Below are 21572 nucleotides of genomic sequence, written 5' to 3'. Positions count from 1 at the left end.
TCTTCTCATCTCTGGCTACCCCGTGAATCAGCAGAAGCACCTGCAGGAGCAGACAGCCTTTCCTACAACAGGACTACGCGTCAGCTCCCGGAGCCAAACCACGAGTGTTCTATAGAACAGTGGTTCTGAAACTTGGGCCGCTGCTTGTTCAGGGAAAGCCCCTGGCGGGCCGGGCCGGTTTGTTTACCTGCCGCGTCCGCAGGTTTGGCCGATCGCCACTCCCACTGGCCGCAGTTCACTGCTCCCACTGGCCAATGGGGGCTGCAGGAAGGGCGGCCAGCACGTCCCTCGGCCTGCGCCACTTTCTGCAGCCCCCATTCGTCAGTGGGAGCAGCGATCGGACAAACCTGGGGATGTGGCAGGTAAACAAACCGGCCCAGCCCGCCAGAGGCTTTCCCTGAACAAGCAGCGGCCCTAGTTTAAGAACCACTGCTATAGAAAGGCTTACCTTGGCCAACAGTGAGCAAGCAGGTCTCGTTCTCCAGATTTATACGTCTTCTGAGCACATGCACGGTGTAAGCGTGCAGCACTCACCCCCGCGGCACCTCCTGCTGGTCATCTCTGGGAATTAGCTCTCCAGCCGTTGGAGCGCCCTCTGCAGGCCAGTGTCCCGCTTTCGCTTGGCCCCCGTGTCCCTCCCGGACCCGGTGTCCTGTTATCTGGGGTGTTGCTCCCTGGCAATAACCCCTCACAGCTTTGGGTCTCCCCTTCCCAGGGAAACCCCCACCCACTATCCCCACTTCGCCTTAGTCTTGGCTACTGCCCAGTCTCCATCTAGCCCCCGTTCACTGCAGTCTCAGCCACTCATCACAGGCAAAGGGGTTTGGACCTGCTGCCTCTGCTTACCCATGGGCTGTCTCCTGCAACCCAAGTGCCCCTTTGGTCTTACCCTAGACCTGCAGCCTGGGGCTTTCCTAGGCTGGAACTCCCTGGCTCCCTTGGCCTTTTCCCCAGCCCTGCTCCACTTTAGGCACTTGGTTACACACCCTGCAGCCAGGTCCTTCTCTCTCTCTGAACACAGAGAGAGACTGCTGAGCTCCTGGCTCCCAGCCTTTTTATACAGGCCAGCGGTGGCCTGACTGGGACGTGGCCGCAGCTATGGCTGTTTCCCCAATCAGCCGAGGCTTGCTCCTTTCCTAGCAGCAGCCCTCTCACAGTCTCAGCCCTACCCCAGGTCTGATTTCAAGCCCTTCAGGGCAGGAGCACATGGGGTTAAGGGCAGCAGTGCTGAAGGATTTACAGCCGGGAGCAGCAGCTCCGGCCCAGCCACCGTGCTGCAGCCTGTACCGTGAATGATGTGAGTTAGTTATGATGAAGAGCTAACAAGAGTACCTGCAGATGCGCACTGACACAGGAGTGAGAGTGGGTTGTGAGGGCTGCATGAGGCAGTGAAAACAGACAGCCATGGCGCAGAAACAGAGACCTCTCCCTCCCGCGGCGCACAGACCAGAACGATATCAGATCACAGTTGTGGGTTTTTAATAAAAGCGCTTTAAGACACCATGACAGGCACAAGATACAGTGGACCTCACAACTTCATAAAACCAAGTCAGGGCAGGAGCACACTACTGGTGGTTTCAGAGAACCAAATATCCTCCCCTCCACCCACCCCTTCGACAGCCTTTTGGAGCCAATCACATCACAAATGAAAAGGCTGCCGAGTCACCCATGCCTCTCTAGAATTATGAGGGAGGCTGAATATAGAGGGATGGAGGCAGCTGGACTAGACCCAGGAAATCGACTCCCAGACTAACATCTTTGATTAAGTAGCTAGGCTGCTCCCAGGGTAAGCGAACCAAGAAGCGTCACGCTAACCTCAGGGGACACAGCGTGCTGTGGAATGCCCCAGGGCCCACTGGGTATTCGTCTCATCCATCCAGCTTTCATGAACTACTGCATAGAACCAGGGGACCGTCTCTGGTACAAGTCACTTGGTTAAGCCTGTTCCCATATCCAGACTGCAGGTTACTAGCAGTGTTTTAGAACTCCCAACCCAGCCCCCCTCACATTACAAGGCAATATGGGTGTGTATGGGATCTGCTCGACTAATGCATTAGCTAAGCAACTGGTTCAATGAGAGGATGATGCCTTTACTAGAGAGTTTCCATGCCTGTTTAAGAGTGTGGGTGTGTGGTGAGAGGGGGAAGGGGAACGACTTGTTCTCAGAATCCCAGCACACAGCCCAGAGCTTTGGAAGATTTTTATCCCTGCACATTGTTCTTTGGGTAGCGCCGGCTGCTCAGTATCTGTAGTGGTCTGGCTTGAAGGGCCCTTCTTTCGGCAATCCCAGGTACTTGGCCTGCTTGTCACTCAGTTTCGTCAGCTTCACGCACAGTTTATCCAGATGAGCGGCCGCTACGGCTTCATCCAGCTGAAAGACAATAAGAAAAAGTTAAGCCCAGGAGGTTCAGCCCAGTTCTGAAGGCTGGCGGAGTCCGTGAAGTGGTGCCCTATGGTGGCCATCACACCAAGGAGGCCCAACCGCCAACCCCAAGGGTTAAATGTAACAGGATCTGCAGAGGCGTGAGAATGAGACGGTCCTGCTCTTCCTCTGTATCCTGAGTACAGTGACCTCTTTACACCTGAGCAGTCAGTAACAAAATCATTCAGCTGAAGCTTCCCCCACATCACCTGGGTCAGTCAATCTAAAGTCCAAGCATGAGGCAAGAGATTAACTTCTGGCAGCCTTTCCTGGACTGTACATGTTTGAACCCAATGTAATATCCATGCATTAATGCAAGAGCAGGGGGCAAGCTAGTCAGCTACAAGCAAAACCAAAAAGTATCCAGCCTGGTTGTGGTGGACAAAAGAAAAGTTAGGCTGGTAAAGTCAACCATGCTGCCAGCCTCTCTTCCCCTGGCCCTAACAGCATCTCAACAGGGTACTATAGTGTCCAAGGGGGGGATTTTAGATAAGCCATAAGACTCACAGAAGAGTTCCCCAAAGAAAAGACGGTTACCTACCTTTTGTAACTGTTCTTTGAGTGATTGCTCATGTCTATTCCAATAGGTCTGTACGCACGCCGCGTGCATGATCGTCAGAAGGTTTTACCCCAGCGGTACCCGTCGGGTCGGCTGTGGAGCCCCCTGGAGTGGCACCTTTATATAGGTCCCTGCAGACCCACTGCCTGCTCAGCTCATTCTTGCCGGAATACTCCGACAGAGGGGAGGCAGGCAGGATTTGGAATGGACATGAGCAAAACATCTCGAAGAACAACAGTTACAAAAGGCGGGTAAAGGTCTTTTCTTTTTCGAGTGATTGCTCACGTCCATTCCAATAGGTGACTCCCTAGCAATTTCGACAGAGAAGGTGTCAGAGTTCACCAAATTGCTGATTGCAGTACTGCCATGCCAAAGGCCGCATCGTCCCTCGTCTGTTGCGTGATGGCGTAGTGCAACAAAGGTGTGGATGGAAGACCACGTTGCTGCCTTGCATATGTCTTGGATAGGGACCTGCGCAAGGAATGCGGCGGATGGCGCCTGCGCTCTTGTGGAGTGCGCTGTTAACAGTGGGGCTGGAATTTTAGCTAGGTCATAGTACGTTCTGATGCAGGACGTGATCCATGACTAAATATGCTGGGTTGAGACGGGGAGCCCTTTCATCCTCATCTTTGTAAAAGACCACGTAGGGGGCTCGGAAGTAAGTGCTCTGAGCTCAGAGACCCTTCTGGCCGAGGTTATGGCCACAAGAAAAGCCACCTTCCAGGAGAGGTAGGATAAGGGCCAGGTCGCCAGTGGCTCGAAAGGGGGCCCATAAGTCTGGAAAGAACAAGGTTAAGGTCCCACTGGGGAACAGCCTGCCTCACCTGGGGATAAAGCCTATTTAAGCCCTTAAGGAACTGGCCCACCATGGGATTGCCAAAGACTGACCTGCCCCCCATACCCAGGTGGAAGGCAGAGATGGCTGCCAGGTGCACCTTAATAGAAGATATAACCAGCCCCTGTTGTATAAGAGGTTGTCTAGCACAAGGGAAATAGAGACTTGCTGCGGGTGGGTGGGGGGAGGGGGGGGAGGAAGAGGGAAGAAGGCGTACTTTTCTGTAGGGTCCAAGTGGAGAAGCACTTTGCCAGGTACATCGTGCGAGTGGAGGGTTTCCTGCTTCCCAACAGAACTTCCCTAACAGAATCCAAACACTGCAGTTCAAGCGGGTTCAGCCATGGAGTTTCCATGCCATGAGGTGGAGGGACTCCAGATTGGGGGTTTGCAGTCTGCCGTGATCCTGCGTGATGAGTCCGGAAGCGTGGGGAGGACCATGTGGGATGCACCACGCTGGAGTCCTGCCTACCATTCTTGGCAGGGGAGCGGCCCCACTCCACCACCTTCTTGTTGTGCAGCACCGGGGATTGTGAATGGTGCTGCACCAATGAGCCAACCTTCCGCGTGGGGGAGCAGCGTTGATGCTCCTTATGTGAGTCCTTCCTCGGTGCCGAGGTGTCCTGCACAGAGGCCGGTGCACTAGACACTGAGGCTGCCAATGCAGGCTCTTGAGCCGGTTGGGGCCAAAGCGCGGACTCCATTAAGAGGAGCTGAGGAGATAGTCTCTCTCTCTCAGTTCTGGGCTTGAATCCTCTGCAAACGATGCACTTGTCTTGCAAATGGCCCTCTGTCACGGAGTCCCCGGGGCAATGCTCTGGAACTGCTCCCTATGAAGCCAGTCAGGACTCTGGTGAAGTCTCCTCTCTGTGAGCAGACTGTCTTCAGGGCAAGAAGCTCACATGGCTTCCACCTTCCTGGGTCTGACCTTGGAGCATTCAGCCTCCTCTGCCCCTGCGTGCGCTTCCCACAGCGAGTCCACCCAGGCGGGGTCCTGGGGAAGCCAGAGGGTCCTGCACTCCAACTTCACAGTCAGATGTGACTCTTAGCCAGCCAGTAAAATAGAGGTTTATTAGATAACAGGAACAAGGTCTAAAACAGAGCTTGTAGGTACAGAGAACAGGACCCCTCAGCTGGGTCCATTTTGGGGGGCAATGAGCCAGACAACCACGTCTGCACTTCACTTCACGTCCCCAGCCAGCTCCAAACTGACTCATCCTCCAGCCCCTCCGCCTCTGGGCTTTGTCCCTTTCCCGGGCCAGGAGGTCACCTGATTCCTTTGTTCTCCAACACCTTTAGCTATCACACCTTGCAGAGGGGAAAGGCCCAGGCCATCAGTTCCCAGGAGACAGTGTCGGCCATTTATGTACACTGGCCCTTTGCTCTGCAACAATTACACCTCCTTATCCCACCACCTAGAGACTTACATGCATAGGGGAAACTGAGGCACGCTTACAGTATTCGGAGGAAACATTAAGAGCAGTCCCAGTTCGTCACACCCTCTCCTATGCATGTCAGACAAGCAGCACGTGGATCCCCTTTGGGCACAGGCTTACCATACCTCCGCATGGCTTAAACCGCAGCATGCCCCAGTGACAGGGAGAAATATCACGGGGGGAACCCCCCAACATAAACGTACTAATTCATAAAACTAACTCACGATCTAATGAAAAATAATGACTATAAACACGGAAAAACGCTAGGAAACACTTGCAAAGCAAGAGACTAGTTGCGCCAATGACCGTCACTGGCGGTAAGAAGGAACTGAGCAGGCAGTGGGTCGGCAGGGACCTATATACACCGCCATAAAGGCGCCACTCCAGGGGGCTTCAAAGCCGACCCGACAGGTACTGCTAGGGTAAAACCTTCCGACGATCGTGCACGCAGTGCGTGCACACACACCTATTGGAATGGACATGAGCAATCACTCGAAGATGAACGGACACTTAATAGGCATTCCGGTTTGGGTACGTGTACACTAGGAGTATACATTCAGGTTAGCTAACGTGATGTACACCCTAGAAGGTATAAAACTGTCTTCACTAGGGAAAAGAGATCTAAGCTAGAGCAAGGCAGCTAACCTCAATGTGTGTTCCTAGTGAAGTAAGCCCTTGGTGCCTTTTATTCCAGAGGTGGTTCCAATGCTGCGTGTCAAACACACCCAAGTGGTTCAGAATTTAGCCCCAAATCTCCAGCACAGAAAGGGCTACAGTAATGAGCAGCCCTTTTAGAACAATGCGACTTTCACAAAGCAGTTGAAAATAAAATGAAGAAAGCCACTGCACAAAAAAGTCTTACACAAATAAATTGCAAAACGCCCATAATTGGGCTATATATTTGTGCTCTGGGGCTCCTTCGACTGGTTAGGACATATACCTTCTCCTATAATGAATGCGACTAACAACTTCTGTTCAAGGAAGATTTAAAATACCTGCATTCCTGGTAGAAAAACGGAGGAGAAAAATATATAGGAAGTGGAAGAGGGCTTGAAAAGTAGAGATGAACAAGTCACCAAAGAATGTAAGGGAGCCACGGGTGCGAAGTGACAGTGCTGTGTAAGAGAGTCAAAGGAAATAAAGATCTAAAAAACAGCAAAAGGAAAGTTAACGAAAAAAACAGGAGTGCTAGAAGATTTAGAAGGTGAGGAGATAATGGCACCAGTGCTGCAGATGGCTACAGAATTTGCACTGAAGAAAAAGAACCTCCTGCAGAGATGTTTGTGGCTGTAACTGGGGAGATGAGGAACAAATGGCAATGCCAAAGATAAAAGAAAACCAAAAAAATCCATAGCAAGCTACAGTCCAGATAAAATGCATCTGAATATCAGAGGAACGCACTGACTGAAAATAAATCATGGGTGACGAGAGCTATTTGATCAATATAAAAAGAAGTCCTGTTTTGATGGAAGAACAGGGAGTCAATGGGCTAATGAGCCAGATGTATAACCTGTGCAAAGCACTAAGCCATAAAGTAAGGGTTTTATTACCGGAACATTTGGAAAAAATGCATCTGAGCACCAAGTGTGAGTTTTAAAAAATGGATTTGCTTGGCATGTTCCTGGAAGCAATTACCCTATTTTAGTCTAAAAAGGGACAGAGTTATACAGAGTAACATTTCACGAACCCAGCAACAGCGAAACTCCACTGGTATCGAAGCTGGACGTGACACCAGCATTGTTGCCTGCACTGCAATGCGCAAATTGCAATACCAACCACGGGGAGCCTCAGCTAATGGGGAAAGTGTCCATTGTAAGGTAACCATGTTTCCATTTCCATAAAACAGTTAATATCACATAACAAAGGAATTCTGAATTCAAGAATTATAGATGAAAACTATGTGGCGACTATCGAAGTAGTGAACAAACAAGGAACAGAGTGATCAATAAAAGCAGGGATAGGCAATGGAGAAAAAGAACAAGTGGTACATTTTATGGACCTACATTCAGATCTAGATTTTCCCCAGAGAAAGGTGTACGTACACACACACACACACACACACACACACACACACACACACACACACGATGCAGCATGATCTTTGAGTGAGGAGCACAGTAGACTGTAGGTCGGGGTGGGCAAACTATGGCCTGCAGGCCACATCCGGCCCACATGACCCTCCTGCCCGACCCCTGAGCTCCTGCCTTGGGAAGCTAGCCCCCGGCCCCTCCCCGTTGTTCCTCCTCCCCCACAGCCTCAGCTCACTGCACTGGTGCTGCTGCGGTGACGTGGCTGGCTCCAGCCGGGCTGCACGGCTGCCTGTCCTGCTGCTCTGAGCAACACAGCTGTAGCGCCGCCAGCCACCGGTGCTCCAGGCAGCGCAGTAAGGGTGCAGGAGGGGTTGGATAGAGGGCAGGGGAGTTCGGGGTGGTGGTCAGGGGCGTGGGTGTGGATAGGGATCGGGGGGGGGTCAGAGAGCGGGGAACAGGGGGGTTGAATGGGGGCAGGGATCCCCAGGGGGCAGTCAGGAAGGTGGGGGGTTGGATGGGGCGGCGGGGGGGGGCAGTCAGGGGACAGGGAACAGAGGGGGAGGGGTTGGATGGGGCAGGAGTCCCGGGGGACCCTCCATACAATTTTGGAAACTGGATGTGGCCCTCAGGAAAAAAGTTTGCCCGCCCCTGCTATAGGTAGTCAAATAAAAATCAATACTAATTAAAGGAGAAGTAAGCAGCCCGAACACAAAACAGAGACCGCTGCATTAAATCATAAGCACAGGCCCACGCCTCAGGCCCCAGCTCCTGGAAAAGTCATGCAATGAGGCCTGAATCTAAGCTTCCACTATAAAAAGCAAGTTTCTATCTTGCAGGCTGTGAAGAACAGCATGAAAACATGACCTGCCTGGGTCTGCAAAGAGCCTGAAACAAATAGCTCTGAAAGGGGTGAAATGTCCTGTGCCTCTCAGAGGGGTGTTAGCTCCACGACCCACTGTTCTAAGGACTTCACCCACCCTATCACAGCAAAGGGCTGTGTGTGTGACAGAAGGTAAACAGTGCAGAGGATCCAGTCTGCCCTACGCAGCAAATACACTCCCTTGCTAGAGACTCTCTTTCCCTCTTACTACCACCACCCCAGCCTATCCAGAGTGAAAGGGAACCCCTTCTGCCACCCTTGCTATTCACCAGGGGAGGGTGCCCCTTCTGCTGCTCCTGGGGGGCATCAAAGGGCGCCATGTCACCACCCCGCCACTCTGGGAGGAAAGGAGTCCTGGAGGGAAGGGGTCCTTCCTGCTGCTGCTATTCCAGGTGGGGGCAAAGCCAGGGCATGGGGGTGGGGCTGCAGAGTGGAGTACTAGGGGACCCCTGTTGTGAGGTGCCTGGGACCCTGAATTGCCTTGATCCTGCCGTCCATATAGTGTAGAAAAGTAAGACAGCAGTTTGCCAGTCTCTACATTCCCATCTGAAGACGAGAGAACCAGAAGCAAATCACTTGGATTATTATACTTCTCTCTTCTTTGAGACACCAGTATCCTCCCGCCATTTTACAAATGGGGAAATGGAGACACAGGAAGATAAAGTGACTTGCCCTTGGCTGTCACCCTGCATGTCAGTTGCAGAGCCAGGAATAGGACCCCAGTCTCTAGCGCCCTAGCCACCAGACCACGCTGCCCTCCTCCTCTAATCAAGAGTTCAGCTCGGGTATTCAGGAAGCGTTTTTCCACAGTAAGAGCAACTGGGCAGCGGAAGGAGACAGTCACTGCAGAGACAGAGGAACAGGTTCGATAAGCAGTGAACAGGCCTGAAAGCGACAGCAGGCGAGGGGGCCGTTACATCAGCTGAGGGCTTTCCCTGGCCCATTCAAAAACAATTTTCAGTTTATTTATTAGAAGCAGTTGGTGAAAAACAAAAAAAACAGGCCAAATCTATGCAGAAGGCGGCTTCAGTTTACGTTTTCAAAAATGCTTAAAAAAAAAAAAAAAAAAAAAAAACCCCACAACCCCGCCCCCTCCCCCCTCCCCACACACTTTCTCTCCAGAGCTGAATAAATAATGCCCTGTGCACCAAGGAACTCAGGAGTCACAGGTTTCCAGGGTAAAAGACGAATCACTGACAAAACCCAGAGAGAAGTGGATCCACTTGTGGAGGAGGTGGAACAGAGCCCAGTTTGCTTCCCTTGTCCCCAGTGCTATAAACAAAACAGAAAAAGCCGCTTTCCTCAGGGCTCGGTAAGGTGCCCAAAAGAGGCAGCATGCGTGCTGGGGAGGGAGAGCTGCTCAGTGCTGCAGACTCCAGCTTCTTCGCCAAGATGTTCGGCTGGCGGCCCTGTCTGGGAGAGACAGCCCTGTTCAATTCGCACCCCAGGAGACAGACACGAATTGCTGACCAGAAGAGCCGCCTCTGACAGGAGCTGCCTTTAGGCTAGTTCACAGCTGTTCCAGTTGCTGGTGCAACAGGCTGATATAAAATTATTCTACTTAACTGCCAGGGGGCAAATTTGTCACGTACACATGTAAGATATACAGCACAGCTATGTCTTAACTCAGGAAGTTCCTTCGAGAGGAAATGTAGCCAAACTCCGAACCTGGAGACAATGGACCTGTCTGTGCCTGTGTCCTGTAGATAGCTAACTACTTGGTTTGCAAAATAAGCAAGGAGGAGGGGGCAAGTAGATGAACAATAAGGGGTCATAAGAGGGGCAGATACATGTAGCTTGCTAATTATGTATGGTAATGATAGCAAATTTTCGCCAATCATAAAGCAATAGATTATCATAGTCAACTGCATATAATGCTTTGGTGTAAGTGTTGCCTTTGTAGTGGAGCACCCACAGGGACAACCATCTCTAAGAACCTCAGTTATTGCACAACGTGAGTAACCTTCTTTGAGGAGTGTCCTTGTAGGGGCTCCACTTTAGGTGACTGTAGAGCAGTGCCCCTCTTTGCAGGGGAGGGGCTTCGGAGTTACTGACTGCACGGTGGATAGCACCAATCGTCCGAAGTGAGCATCAGCAGCTGAATGTTGCTCTAAGGCGTAATGTTTGGTAAATGTGTGGGCTGATGCCAAGGTAGCTGCTTTACAAATGTCAATGACAGGTACGTCTTTGAGAAAAGCTATTGATGCGGATATAGTTCTGGTAGAGTGCGTGTGAAGTCCGGAAGGAGGTTCCAGATCCTGTTTTTGATAGAATCAGATACAGTCAGAGATCCATTTTAAGAGTCACTGTTTGGAAATGGTTTGACGTTGGGAACGTTCTGTTGTGGATACAAATAGTTGGGATGATTTTCTGAACGTCTTTGTTCTTTCTATATAGAACGCAAGCACTCTAAGAACATCCAGCGTGTGAAGGGATGTTTCCCTGCTGTTGGCATGCGGCTTTGGGAAGAATACAGGTAAGCAGATGGGTTGGTTGAGATGAAAGAAGGAGGCAACCTTGGGTATAAATTTTGGATGTGGACGCAAGATTACCTTGTCCATGAGGAATATGGTATAGGGTGGGTTTACCATTAGGGCACCCATAGTTCTCCCACCTTCCTTGCCAATGTGATTGCCACGAGGAAGGTGACCTTCATGGATAAGTGTAACAGTCAGCAAGTAGCTCAAGTGGCTCAAAGGGTTTGCCCATAGGAGTACAGAGAACAAAGTTGAGGTCCCACATGGGGTTGGGTCTCAGTGCGGGATACGTATTCTGTATGCCTTTGAGAAAGCGTTTAGTTAGAGGGTGGGCAAAGACAGTGAGTGCATCTACCTTAGAGTGGTAAGTGGTAATGGCAGATAAGGGCACTCTGAGTGAACTAATGGAAAGGCCAGATTTTTTGAGCATCAGCATGTATTCGAGTATTGTGGGTAGTGGTGCTGACTGTGGGGGGGTAACGTGTACGTCTCTGCACCATATGGAAAAGCATTTCCACTTGTGCGCGTATGTTTTCCATGTAGTGAGTCGTCGGCTGTTCGGTTAGATATCCTGTACTTCCCTGGAACAGCACGACTCTAGGTTCATCATCCATGGATTAGCCACGCCTTGGGATGGAGAATCAGAATGTTGGGGTGGCGGAGGCATCCTGTGTCAGCAAGGGAGGCACAAGGGGAAAAGTCTGTGGCAGTCTTGCGGCCATCTCATTCAGGTATGGGAACCACATCTGTCTGGGCCATCTTGGTGCAATTAGAATTATTCTGGGTTTGTCCTTGATCTTGAGTACGTGGCTCAGTAGTGGAGTTGTGGGGAAGGCATACATCAAAGGGGCTTCCCATTTCATGAGGAAGGTGTCCCCCAGGGAACTGTGTCCAAGTCCTGCCCGGGAGCAGTATTGTGGGCATTTGGCATTGTGATACATTACAAAAAGGTCTACAGAGGGAAAACCCCATTGGAGGAAGACAGTTTTCAGGATTCCTGGGTCCAGTTCCCATTCATGCATTTGCAAAAAGTTTCTGCTTAGGTCATCTGCGGTGACATTCTGGCTTCCCAGTAAGTAGGCTGCAATGAGATCTATGTTGTTGGAGATACACCATTCCCAGAGGTGAACTGCTTCTGTGCAGAGTAGGTAAGATTGGGATCCACCTTGGCGATTTATGTAGAACATCGTGGCCAAGTTGTCCATGAGGATCTGGACAGTCTTGATGCATATCAGTGGCAGAAAGTGGTGGCATGCATTGCGAACCACCCTGAATTCCAATAGATTTATGTGTAGGGTGGATTCTGCAAGGGACCACCAGCCCTGGATGGTATTCTCGGACAAGTGTGCTCCCCATCCCAAGAGGTCGGCGTCAGTGGTGATAGTTCCCGATGGGGTGTGTCATTGGAACGGAACATCTGTACAAACATTTGTTTGTTTAGTCCACCACGTGAGTGAGTCTTTTACCCTGCTGGGCATTGTCAGTCATCTGTGGATGGAGTGCTTGTGGGGAGTATAACCAGTACGAAGCCAAGTTTGTAGTCACCTCATACGAAGCCTGGCGTGCTTTAGAACATACGTGGTGGAGGACATGTGCCCTAGGAGTTGTAGGTATATTCTGGCAGACGTTTGTGGGCTGTTTTTTTATCATTGTAATGAGGTTAGTTAAGGTAACAAAGTGTTGTCGAGGCAGTCATGCCGATGCCGTGGTGCAGTCTAGGTCTACCCCTATAAAGTCCAATTGTTGGGTTGGAATTAGGGTGCATTTCTGAAAGTTGATATGTAACCCTCATTTTGTAAACAGAGTAGTAGTGATGCGAAGGGCGTTGACTGCAGCCTGGTACGTGCAAGCTTTTAGGAGGCAGTTGTGTAGGTAGGGAAATATTATCACACCCTGTCTGCGAAGGGGTGATCAACAATGGCGGGGACTTTGGAGAATACCCGTGGAGCTGTGGATAATCCAAATGGGAGCACTCAGTACTGGTAGTGGAGGTTCCCGAGCATGAATCGGAGGAACCTTCTGTGTGCCGGATGAATAGTGATGTGGAAATAGATGTCTTGTAGGTCGAGAGCTAATCTCCTTTCTCCAATGCCGGGATTATGGTTGCTAGGGTTATCTTGAAGCGCTGTGTTCTGACAAACTTGTTTAACTTGTGCAAGTCCAAGATGGGCCTCCATCCGCCTGTTTTCTTCTGGGTGAGAAAGTAGCGTAAATAAAACCCGCTCCCCCTGTCCTTGGCAGGTACGGGTTCTACAGCACCTAGTTGTAGGAGGTGGTTTACTCCCTGCTGTAATAGATGGTTGTGAGATGGGTCCCTGAAGAGGGACGGGTAAGGGGGTAGGTAGGCGGGATAGAGGTAAAAGAGACAGAATAGCCCTTGCGGATAATTTCCAGAACCCACTTGTCTAATGTAATGGTTGCCCAGACCAAGTAGAAGGGTGTTAGATAGTCCCCAAATGGGCAGGACGTTATGAGTGACTGTGGTAGTGGTGGGGCTCTTGTGCCCTTGACCAACACTTCAAAATGCTTGTCTGGAAGTGGATGGTTGAGAAATTGCTGACTGCTCTGGGACTTGTCGGCGTCTCGTCTGACGTTGTTTGTGGCGCTGGTTATAATGACTCTGAGGTTGGGTATACAGGGTAGTGCGGAAGCACTGGATATAAAATCTGCCCTGTTTCTTTTTGTTCCCAGGGGCATATATTCCCAGGGTTTACAATGTGGCACAGGAATCCCTGAAAGTGTGTAAGGCTGCCTTCCGCAAACAGTTTTTGACCTTTGAAAGGTAAGTCCTCTACTGTCACCTGAACTTGGGGAAGCCTGGAAGGTGGAGCCAGCACGCCCTCTGCATGACTATGCATGTGGCAATGGAGCGGGCCAACATGTCAGCAGAGTCCAAGGAAGCCTGTAAGGCCATTCTGGCAATGAGGGAGCCCTTCTATTATGGTAGATTTATATTGTTCTTTTTTATCTGTTGGAAGATATTCAATAAAAGTTGTCATTTGTGCAAAAACGTTGTGTGTGCACTTGGTCAGTAATGCAGAATAGTTTGCTATGCGAAACTGGAGGGTTGCCGAGGAATAGGCCTTCCTGCCAAAGAGGGCTGGGCGTTTCCAATCTTTATCAGAAGGGGTGGTCTTAGCCAGATGTTGCTTTCCCCTTTGATTAACTGCCTCCATCACTAATGTATTAGGGGTGCAGTGGGTGAACAAAAACTTGGCTCCCTTAGCTGGGACATAGTACTTCTTGCCTGATCTTTTACAAGAAGGTGAAGCTGCAACTGGCATCTGCCAGACAGCTTTTGCCGAGTCCATGATGGCCACATTGATGCATAGTGCAATCTTGGCAGGAGATGTACGGAGACTATCCATCAACTTATGCTGTGTCTCTGGCAGCTATACCAAGGAAATGTTGAGAGAGTCAGCCACTTGTTTAAATAATTCCTGGAAGTCATCACCTGATGTGGGAGGAGGAGGCGGCATTATTGCTTCATCAGGATACGAAGAGGCGATGTGGGTGGGTGGGACGGTGCCACCCTGTAGAGGCTCTTCAATTGCTTCTGCTTCCTCCTCGTGAGCTTCTGGGGAGGTTGGGGCAGAAGGGGAAGGTGATCGCTGTGATCTTGGGTGTTCTGGACCTGGATGGGTTTGAGGCTGCATGTTCTGGGTTCTGTATAATGCCCATGAGTCCCAATATGGCCAGTTTGGTGGGAGGACCATAGGAGGGGCCACCCATTGCGGAGGATGCCACGCTATGGGCTGGTGTCATGAGGGTCTAGGTTTGGGCAAGGGGTGCACATTCCTGCCCCCACTTCCGCCTCATCATTGCTGGAGAGAGATGGTGCTGAGCCAGCAGGGGTATTAGTCAGGCTTGGCCCTGGCCTGGCTGGGGTACCGTCAGTACCAAAGAGAGGCGTTCCTGGAGTGGACGTGATGAAGAGGTCTGCCTGGCTAATAAACAGCTGCGGCATGGAGAAGCTCAGTGCCAATGGAGGAGGCAGGCTTTGATTAGAAATCATTGTGATTGCTGCCAGTGCCATAGACTTGCTGCAATGTATTGGTGCAACAAATGACGCCATTGCGCTGTTTGGTGCCGAGGTAGCCTGCCTTAGAGCTAGGCCGCAGGGGGTCTTTTGCTCCTCAGGCCATCCCAGTGCCAGACGGTCCCGATGCCTCTGGGTGCCGATGGTACCGGGGCAGATTTGGTGGTCGGAGATTGCCTATTCTGAGGAGATTCTCGCTGAGGCGAGGAGGAGTGAGACCACTTTTTTGTGGCTTTCTGTGGGACTGGGTCCTTGGCAGCTGTTTTTGAAGAGGATCCCATGTCTGACGCAGCCGCGGGTGAGTGCTGGTGGGGAGGGGTCCTGAGCTCAGGATCAGAAGCAGGTCGGAGGGATTTCTCCAGCATCGTAAGTTTTAATTGGAGATCCCTAGCTTTTCTAGTCCTCGCTGTCAGCTCTTTGCAGTGGTGGCACTTCTGTGCGATTGTCTCTCTCCAAGACAACTGACACACTGTGAATGACCATCTGGTATTGACAGTCTACAGGTCAGACAGCATTTAAAACCTGGAGAACCAGGCATGCCAGAGAGGCTGTTCACAAAGAAGGAATGGGAACAGTCCCTTCCACATGCCTCTGGGCTGTGAGGCAGATGGCCACATCAGTAGGGAAAAAAAGAAAAAAGGTTGTTTTTTTTCCCCCCTCAAATAGAGAAAAAACGAAGGAAGAAGTAAATGAAGAAGGATAAAACTACGAGGGTTGAACTAAAGGAATAGCAAGGTTTTGAGGGCGCTGCTGTTGCTCCGACCAAAGCCAACGGCGGTAGAGAAGGAACTGGGGGGCGGTTGGCTGTGCGCGCTGGGTAGCCATTCGGAGCAGTGCAAGATGGCTGCCTTGCGTGCCCAGCCAACTGGGCACTGCTACTGCAAATCTCCAACTAGAAGCGCAGAGGCGCACAAACACCTAAAGTGGAGCACCCACAGGCACACTCCTCAAAGAACAACAATTGGCACACAGCCCTTGTTAGAGCAGGCTCCTTGCCCGATTGCAAGCAGACAGGTTAAGGTTCACATTCAAGGTTAGATTTGAAAGTGTTGATTTCAAGTTATTCTAGGGGAACTGATGCACCCCCACTAGATAAAGACACACTTGCAAAATATCATCATGTTACCAGCCGAGATATAAAAAGTCTGCCCTCTCTTGCAACGATCACAAAAGGGATATTTTTAAAAATCTGAACAAGCTAACAGAAAAGTTCTCTCTGGATGGGAGAGTACATTTGTTGATTACACACAGAAATTCAAACAAACAAACATGCACTAGATAGTCCATACAAATCTTTCCAATGTTTCTATTGGTAATACTTTAATTTTACCTACATCTTTCTTCTGTGCTGGCACATTAATGCCAACTCCCATTAACTTTCTTGAAAACCTTCCACTACCAAATGCCACATTTTTAAACTGGGGTTTCTGGTACCAGGCACTTCCCTAAATCAAACATTGATGCAAATTAGTCCCATCTGACATATATAAAATGAACTGTGCTTGGCTTAGTAAGTGGTTAGATTGCGGATCATCTCCCTTATTCAATTGGTTTTTCTGGGTTTTATTACTAGGAATAGTATTACAGGGGGCTTGAAGCTGTGTGTTGAGGGGCGGCATTAAAGTAGCATAGCCATTGAATGACTTCATATAACGGTTCCCCCCCCCCCCCGAGGAATGGCAGAGACGCATTCCCCCACTCTTTGGCATGATTGATCCCCACAAATCTCCTCCAAAAACACCTTTCTGGCTCATTTTAACAAGTGGCAGTGGGAGCTTAGAAGTCCTTCGGCCAACCCTTCATAAACAATTCCATATCTGTTTAATCTATTGACCAAAGGAAAAACCTTTTCGCATTATCACTTCGGGATCTGGCCACATTTCAAAGGTACAGGGACTTAACAGCAGAATCCTTCTCAAACAACGACCATCTCGCCTAATTTGCAGGCTTGTTTCCGAAAATTGAGACCAGACGACAGTTTCTTTTGTAAAGTTATGACACGATCCAGATTCCTCCTCCCACCAAGAACAAAGAATCCACTGATCATTTTAAGTTTAAAAGAGAAAAATCAAGCAGGATTTGTAGCAAATCCAGAGTGTCTGCAGAGATGTGGGGACATTTAGGCAATTAGGACCAGATTGTGGCCGGCTCTGCTCAGGTGCGCAAGGGGGGGGGGGGGGTGGGAGTTGGAAGCTTTCCCTCTCCCTTCCCCATCCTGCTCCTCATAGGTGCCAGCTGCAATCACAAACTCGCACCACTAGCCATCAAAGGGATAGGGGAGAGTCTGGGATGAAGCCAGAGACATACCCCTGCTCCACTAGCCACCAAAGCTGGGCAGGCACAGGAAGAACATGCTACGAACACCTTGACGTGTACAGCATGAACAATTCTACATGAGCCAGCTCCCAAGGTATCTCACACTCCAGCCCCAAAATACAGGCCATGGATTTAAACCACAGTGTGACCCGCAGTGTTCCTGTCCCAAGTTCCGGTCCAACTCTGTTGTGAGCAACATGCTGGCTACAAGAGCAGCCCTACTTCAGTGGTGTATGTTTAGCACCCTTATATCCAAACACACGCTGATGCAATGAAGCTTCTATAAGCAAATACCTGATAAAAGAATTAGCTTGTTCATAGGTAAGATGCCATATGTAAACGAGATGTCTGTCTCCTGATAGATCCATTTTATCAGATTGTTCACTGCTTCAGGTAATAGAAACACTGACATCACAAGGCAACTTGTTTCTAAGGATCCCAATCAACATTAACTTAGCCTCAATATCTGTGAGAGAGGGTTACATTGCTCCCATTTAACCGCTGGGGAAAGGCAGAGGTTACCCAAGGTCACATGGCAAAACTAGGTCAGAGAAGAGAGTTGACATTTTTCCTTTTCTTTACAGAAATGTCACACACAAAGTTTTGAAGTTTCCAAACCCTGAAAGCTGTCCAAATCAGAGACAACCCCCACCCCCGGTGAGACAGACAGCTGGAGTGAGTGTATCCTACCCAACAGTCAGGATACCACATGACATGTCACAGCCAGCTCCCAATCAAAAGTTACAACAGCAAATAATTTTTCAATTTGCTTTTTAAAAAATCCAAAACCCACCACTGTGAAAACATTTGCAAAAAGCAAAGCACCAAAAATGTAGAAATATTGCAACTGAAGTTTCATACATCTGAAAAGTTTTTGTGGAAGTTTCGTTTTTAAATGTGTGTTTTTGGTGCCAAAAGGTTTGAAAAATGTCACACTAGCTCTAGTTGTAGTTAGGCCTAACTGGATAATATTAAAGAGAGGAAAAGGAGGCAAGCTTTAGGGAGGGGAAATCTCCCTAACAGTGAGCTGGTAGATTGGGCAATGGCCTCCCAAGGAAAGTGTGTAAAGCCTACAGGTTTGGTGATTTCACTGAAAATTACCCAAGACTGGAAGACGTACTATGGAACAACCTTGCACTCGCCAGGCCCAGGAGAGGTCTCATCCACCTTCTGCTTTGTACGGCCATTTTGTCAGCTTCTGAATGAACACATGCCGAAGTTGGACTTTAGTGCTCTAAGCTTAGGTTACTTACATGTCTATCTGAAGGACTGTGTTGGGTTCATCTGTGCAAGTATATGGAAATAAGATTAAAACATTGCACCCTAACGCACCTTCTTTGGCAGCATATGGACTCCCACGGGATACTTGTCAGTATTGGTCCACAGCTCAATCTGTGCCAACACCTGATTGGTGAAGGAGTTGCTCATAACAAAGCTGGGGTGACCCATGGCACAGCCCAAGTTGACGAGTCGGCCTTCTGCTAGAAGTATGATGTGGCGGCCGTTCTTCAATGTATATCGGTCCACCTTCACGGGAAACAAAACAAACACCAATGAGACAAGAGCATGGAGGCAGCGTATTCCACCCAAAGTCTGGCAGTCCCATCCATCCTGCACAGATGACCAGCAGTTAATATGCAACTTAAACTTTGATTGTAATTGAGCTTGACACCACACACCGTCCAAGTCAAAACATTTGTCTCTCTGTAGGCTGATCTCACCCAACATGGAACCTAGCAGCTGCTGCTCATTTGGATTGACTTTGAGTCGATCATTTATCCAGCCCCCGGGTTTCTGCAGGTCTACTGCCATTGGAGGGGGACTACTCTGGGCTACCTAACAGCACACATCTGACGTGTGTCAGAGCCAGAGTGATTCTCTGCATGCAACCGAACAGATGCATCTATGTAGTGTGTCAAGACCGCCTGCATACACCTAGTCTGCCCTCCCTCCCCATCACACGTCTCACTACATAGACAAGAAGGCAGTTCTATTTTAGATTGCTAATGCAATTGGTTTTGCTTTCCGAACCCCCCACCCCACCGAGGGGCAGCTTTCAATTAGATGATGTGGTCTGCCACAAGTCTCTCCGCAGAAACAAGTGATCTTGCAAGTTCATCTGCCGAGAGGAGCGAACAGCAATGTAAGATTGACTGAGATGACAAATAGGGTCTCTGAGCCTATCCCGAAAAGAATGGGCAAAATCCAGGACTCGTATATTTGTCACGTGCTTCTCAATGCAACAGTTTTACTAGGTGCCGCACGACAGTTTATTCAGGCATCTAGGGCACAGGCTAGTCCTGCTATTCATTTCTGCATGACACGTTTGCCCCTTTTTCCTATTGCTTTACCACATCTGGGAACTTATTCCATTAAAGCCAACAGTGGAATCCTGACCAATTCTGGATCTCAGTTATACTGGTGTCACTGCTCAGGCCTTCTGCTGAGTTATTACAGAATAGATTGGATCTTTGGTATTTATTTATGTCACATGTTTGGAGGGACACTGTCACATTATAGGTCTTTGCCTAGGCTATTAATATCTTAAGTTATTCAAAAGTGAAAGACAAAACACAGTTTCTTGATATTTACGCTTTTTTAAATCTTTGCCTTTCCCTCAGTTTGCACATAGAACACTTTCCATTTTGATCTGAGCACTACCATATTTGAGTTTCAGGCCTTGTAAGGCGCAGAGTTAATCTTAACACAACTGTTCTCAGGGGGATTTTTAAAATTTGAAGAAATATTTCTATTGAGATTTTAAAAAAAGCTTGTTTGTACAAAATATAAACTTTGCACCAAATTTAAACTAACACAGTCTCTCCCTTTTTATACAAAGAATTCCACAGGTCGCACTAAAAACCTTACTGGAAAATAGTCATGTAGCTAGGGCATTCTCTGGCTGTGCTTAAATACTAGAGATATTCCCACTTCAATGCTTCTGTGTCATTTATTTTCAGCATGGTTTGTGTGTAAAGTAAATGTAACTCCCTCAAACAGAAGCCCTAAACAGACTGGCCATAAATCTACCTTCCTACTCCAGTTAGGCTGGGTGGAATTAGCAAGGCAGTTCTCTAATGCAGCGGTTCTCAAACTGTGGATCGGGACCCCAAACTGGGTCACGACCCCATTTTAATGGGTCACCCGGACTGTCATTAAATTTGCTGGGGCCTGGGGCTGAAGCCAAAGTCCAAGCCGCAGCGCCCAGGGCTGAAGCCCTCAAGCTTTGGGGCTCAGGCTTTGGTCCCCCTTCCTGGAGTCTTGTAATTTTTGTTGTCGGAAGGGGGTCATGGTGCAATGATGTTTGATAAACCCTCCTCTAATGCATAGTTGCAATGTTCCTTTTGGGACGGTAGTTCTCCAGGTGTAATTCGTGGGCCATCACTGGTGTGCAGAGCCCTTCCTGGAGTGAAATATGGGGGTGAGAAGGGAGAAGAGATGATCTGTGACGCACTCATGCGAAGTGGCCAACAGAAGGGAACCGTTTACAAACTGCTGTAGTGCAGAGAAAAGGATCTCTTTTGGCACTTCCCATCCTGGTGCCAGGCAGAAGCTACAGGAAACTGTTAAGTACAAAGACGGATGTAGCCCCATGGCTGTACATTCCTCTGGCTTTAATAGGGACAGCATGTCAGAAGAACTTGGCAAAGAGGCAAAGTGATTTATCTCAGGCACTAAAGGGCACGATTTCAGAGGAGCTGAGCATTTGTAAAGATCTCGCCCTAAAGCATTCCAAGTTAGCTAATTGAAAACACAGATTTATCACATTCTTCACCACCATCTCCGAGCGGCCACTCTACGCTCCAATGGCACTGCAGCAAGAATGGTCAGCCAAGCAATCCGTCACTGGCCTGCAGGCTCCTATAGCACCTGGCATAGGATCCAGGCCACAGCCTTGGGAAACTGCAGCAACAGGGTGGAGCCGGCAACAGTTACTGCAATATTACTACTGGGCTCCGTTCATGAGTCTTCAGCTCTGGCTGCGAGAGCCCCTTTCCTTAGAGACCTAGCCAAGCTCTCCTAAACAAAACTTTCTGTGAAGGAGCTTCACTCTGGATTTTCTGGCTTTTAAAATTGCTTTTCTCCATCTGAAAATAGATTGGATACATGGCAACTTCTCTCCTCTGAGTGTCCAAGTTCATCTTGCCTACCATTGGGTTTTCCTTTTGCTCTGCAGCTTGAGGTGGCGGGACCAGACATGTCAGTCACCAAGCAAAAGGAAAGCAGTCCAATGGGAATGCACCAAGAGCAGAACCACACCTGAGCTAACATTAGAAACACAACTTATCAACTGCCCATGAACAACTCTACCTATAGAGTACAGCAGCGTAGATAGCTCTGCAATTAACAGGCGAGTCACAGCAGCAAGATGAGACACACCTCTTTCCTGGGTGCCAAAATATGTGTCTTGTGCAGGCTCAACTCCAAAATCAAGATTTGACAACTGTGAAACCAAAGAGATGGCCTTGAATATTTACAGGCTATACCCCGAGGCTCATTTGCCAGGCACTCTAAGTGAATAGGTGAGTAGTTGGCCAAGTTGCTACCTTGGACTGAAATGATTGTGGGCCAAGAGACAGA

General features: G+C 49.3%; 1 protein-coding gene across 1 annotated transcript in view; it reads right to left on the bottom strand.

Moving 5' to 3' along the window:
• Positions 1 to 1457: 1457 nt before the first annotated feature.
• The window catches only part of AHCY (adenosylhomocysteinase), a 59158-nt gene continuing 39043 nt past the window's right edge, over positions 1458 to 21572 (bottom strand). The window contains exons 9-10 of the mRNA XM_034787315.1: positions 18324 to 18518; positions 1458 to 2371 (exon numbers count right to left, since the gene is read on the bottom strand). Coding sequence (XP_034643206.1) covers positions 2240 to 2371; positions 18324 to 18518 — 327 coding nt within the window. The 3' untranslated portion in view covers positions 1458 to 2239. The remainder of the gene's footprint in view (positions 2372 to 18323; positions 18519 to 21572) is intronic.

Source organism: Trachemys scripta, chromosome 12 (assembly GCF_013100865.1).
Source record: "Trachemys scripta elegans isolate TJP31775 chromosome 12, CAS_Tse_1.0, whole genome shotgun sequence".
Lineage (NCBI taxonomy): Eukaryota > Metazoa > Chordata > Testudines > Emydidae > Trachemys > Trachemys scripta.
This window is presented reverse-complemented; position numbering and strand designations above follow the sequence as displayed.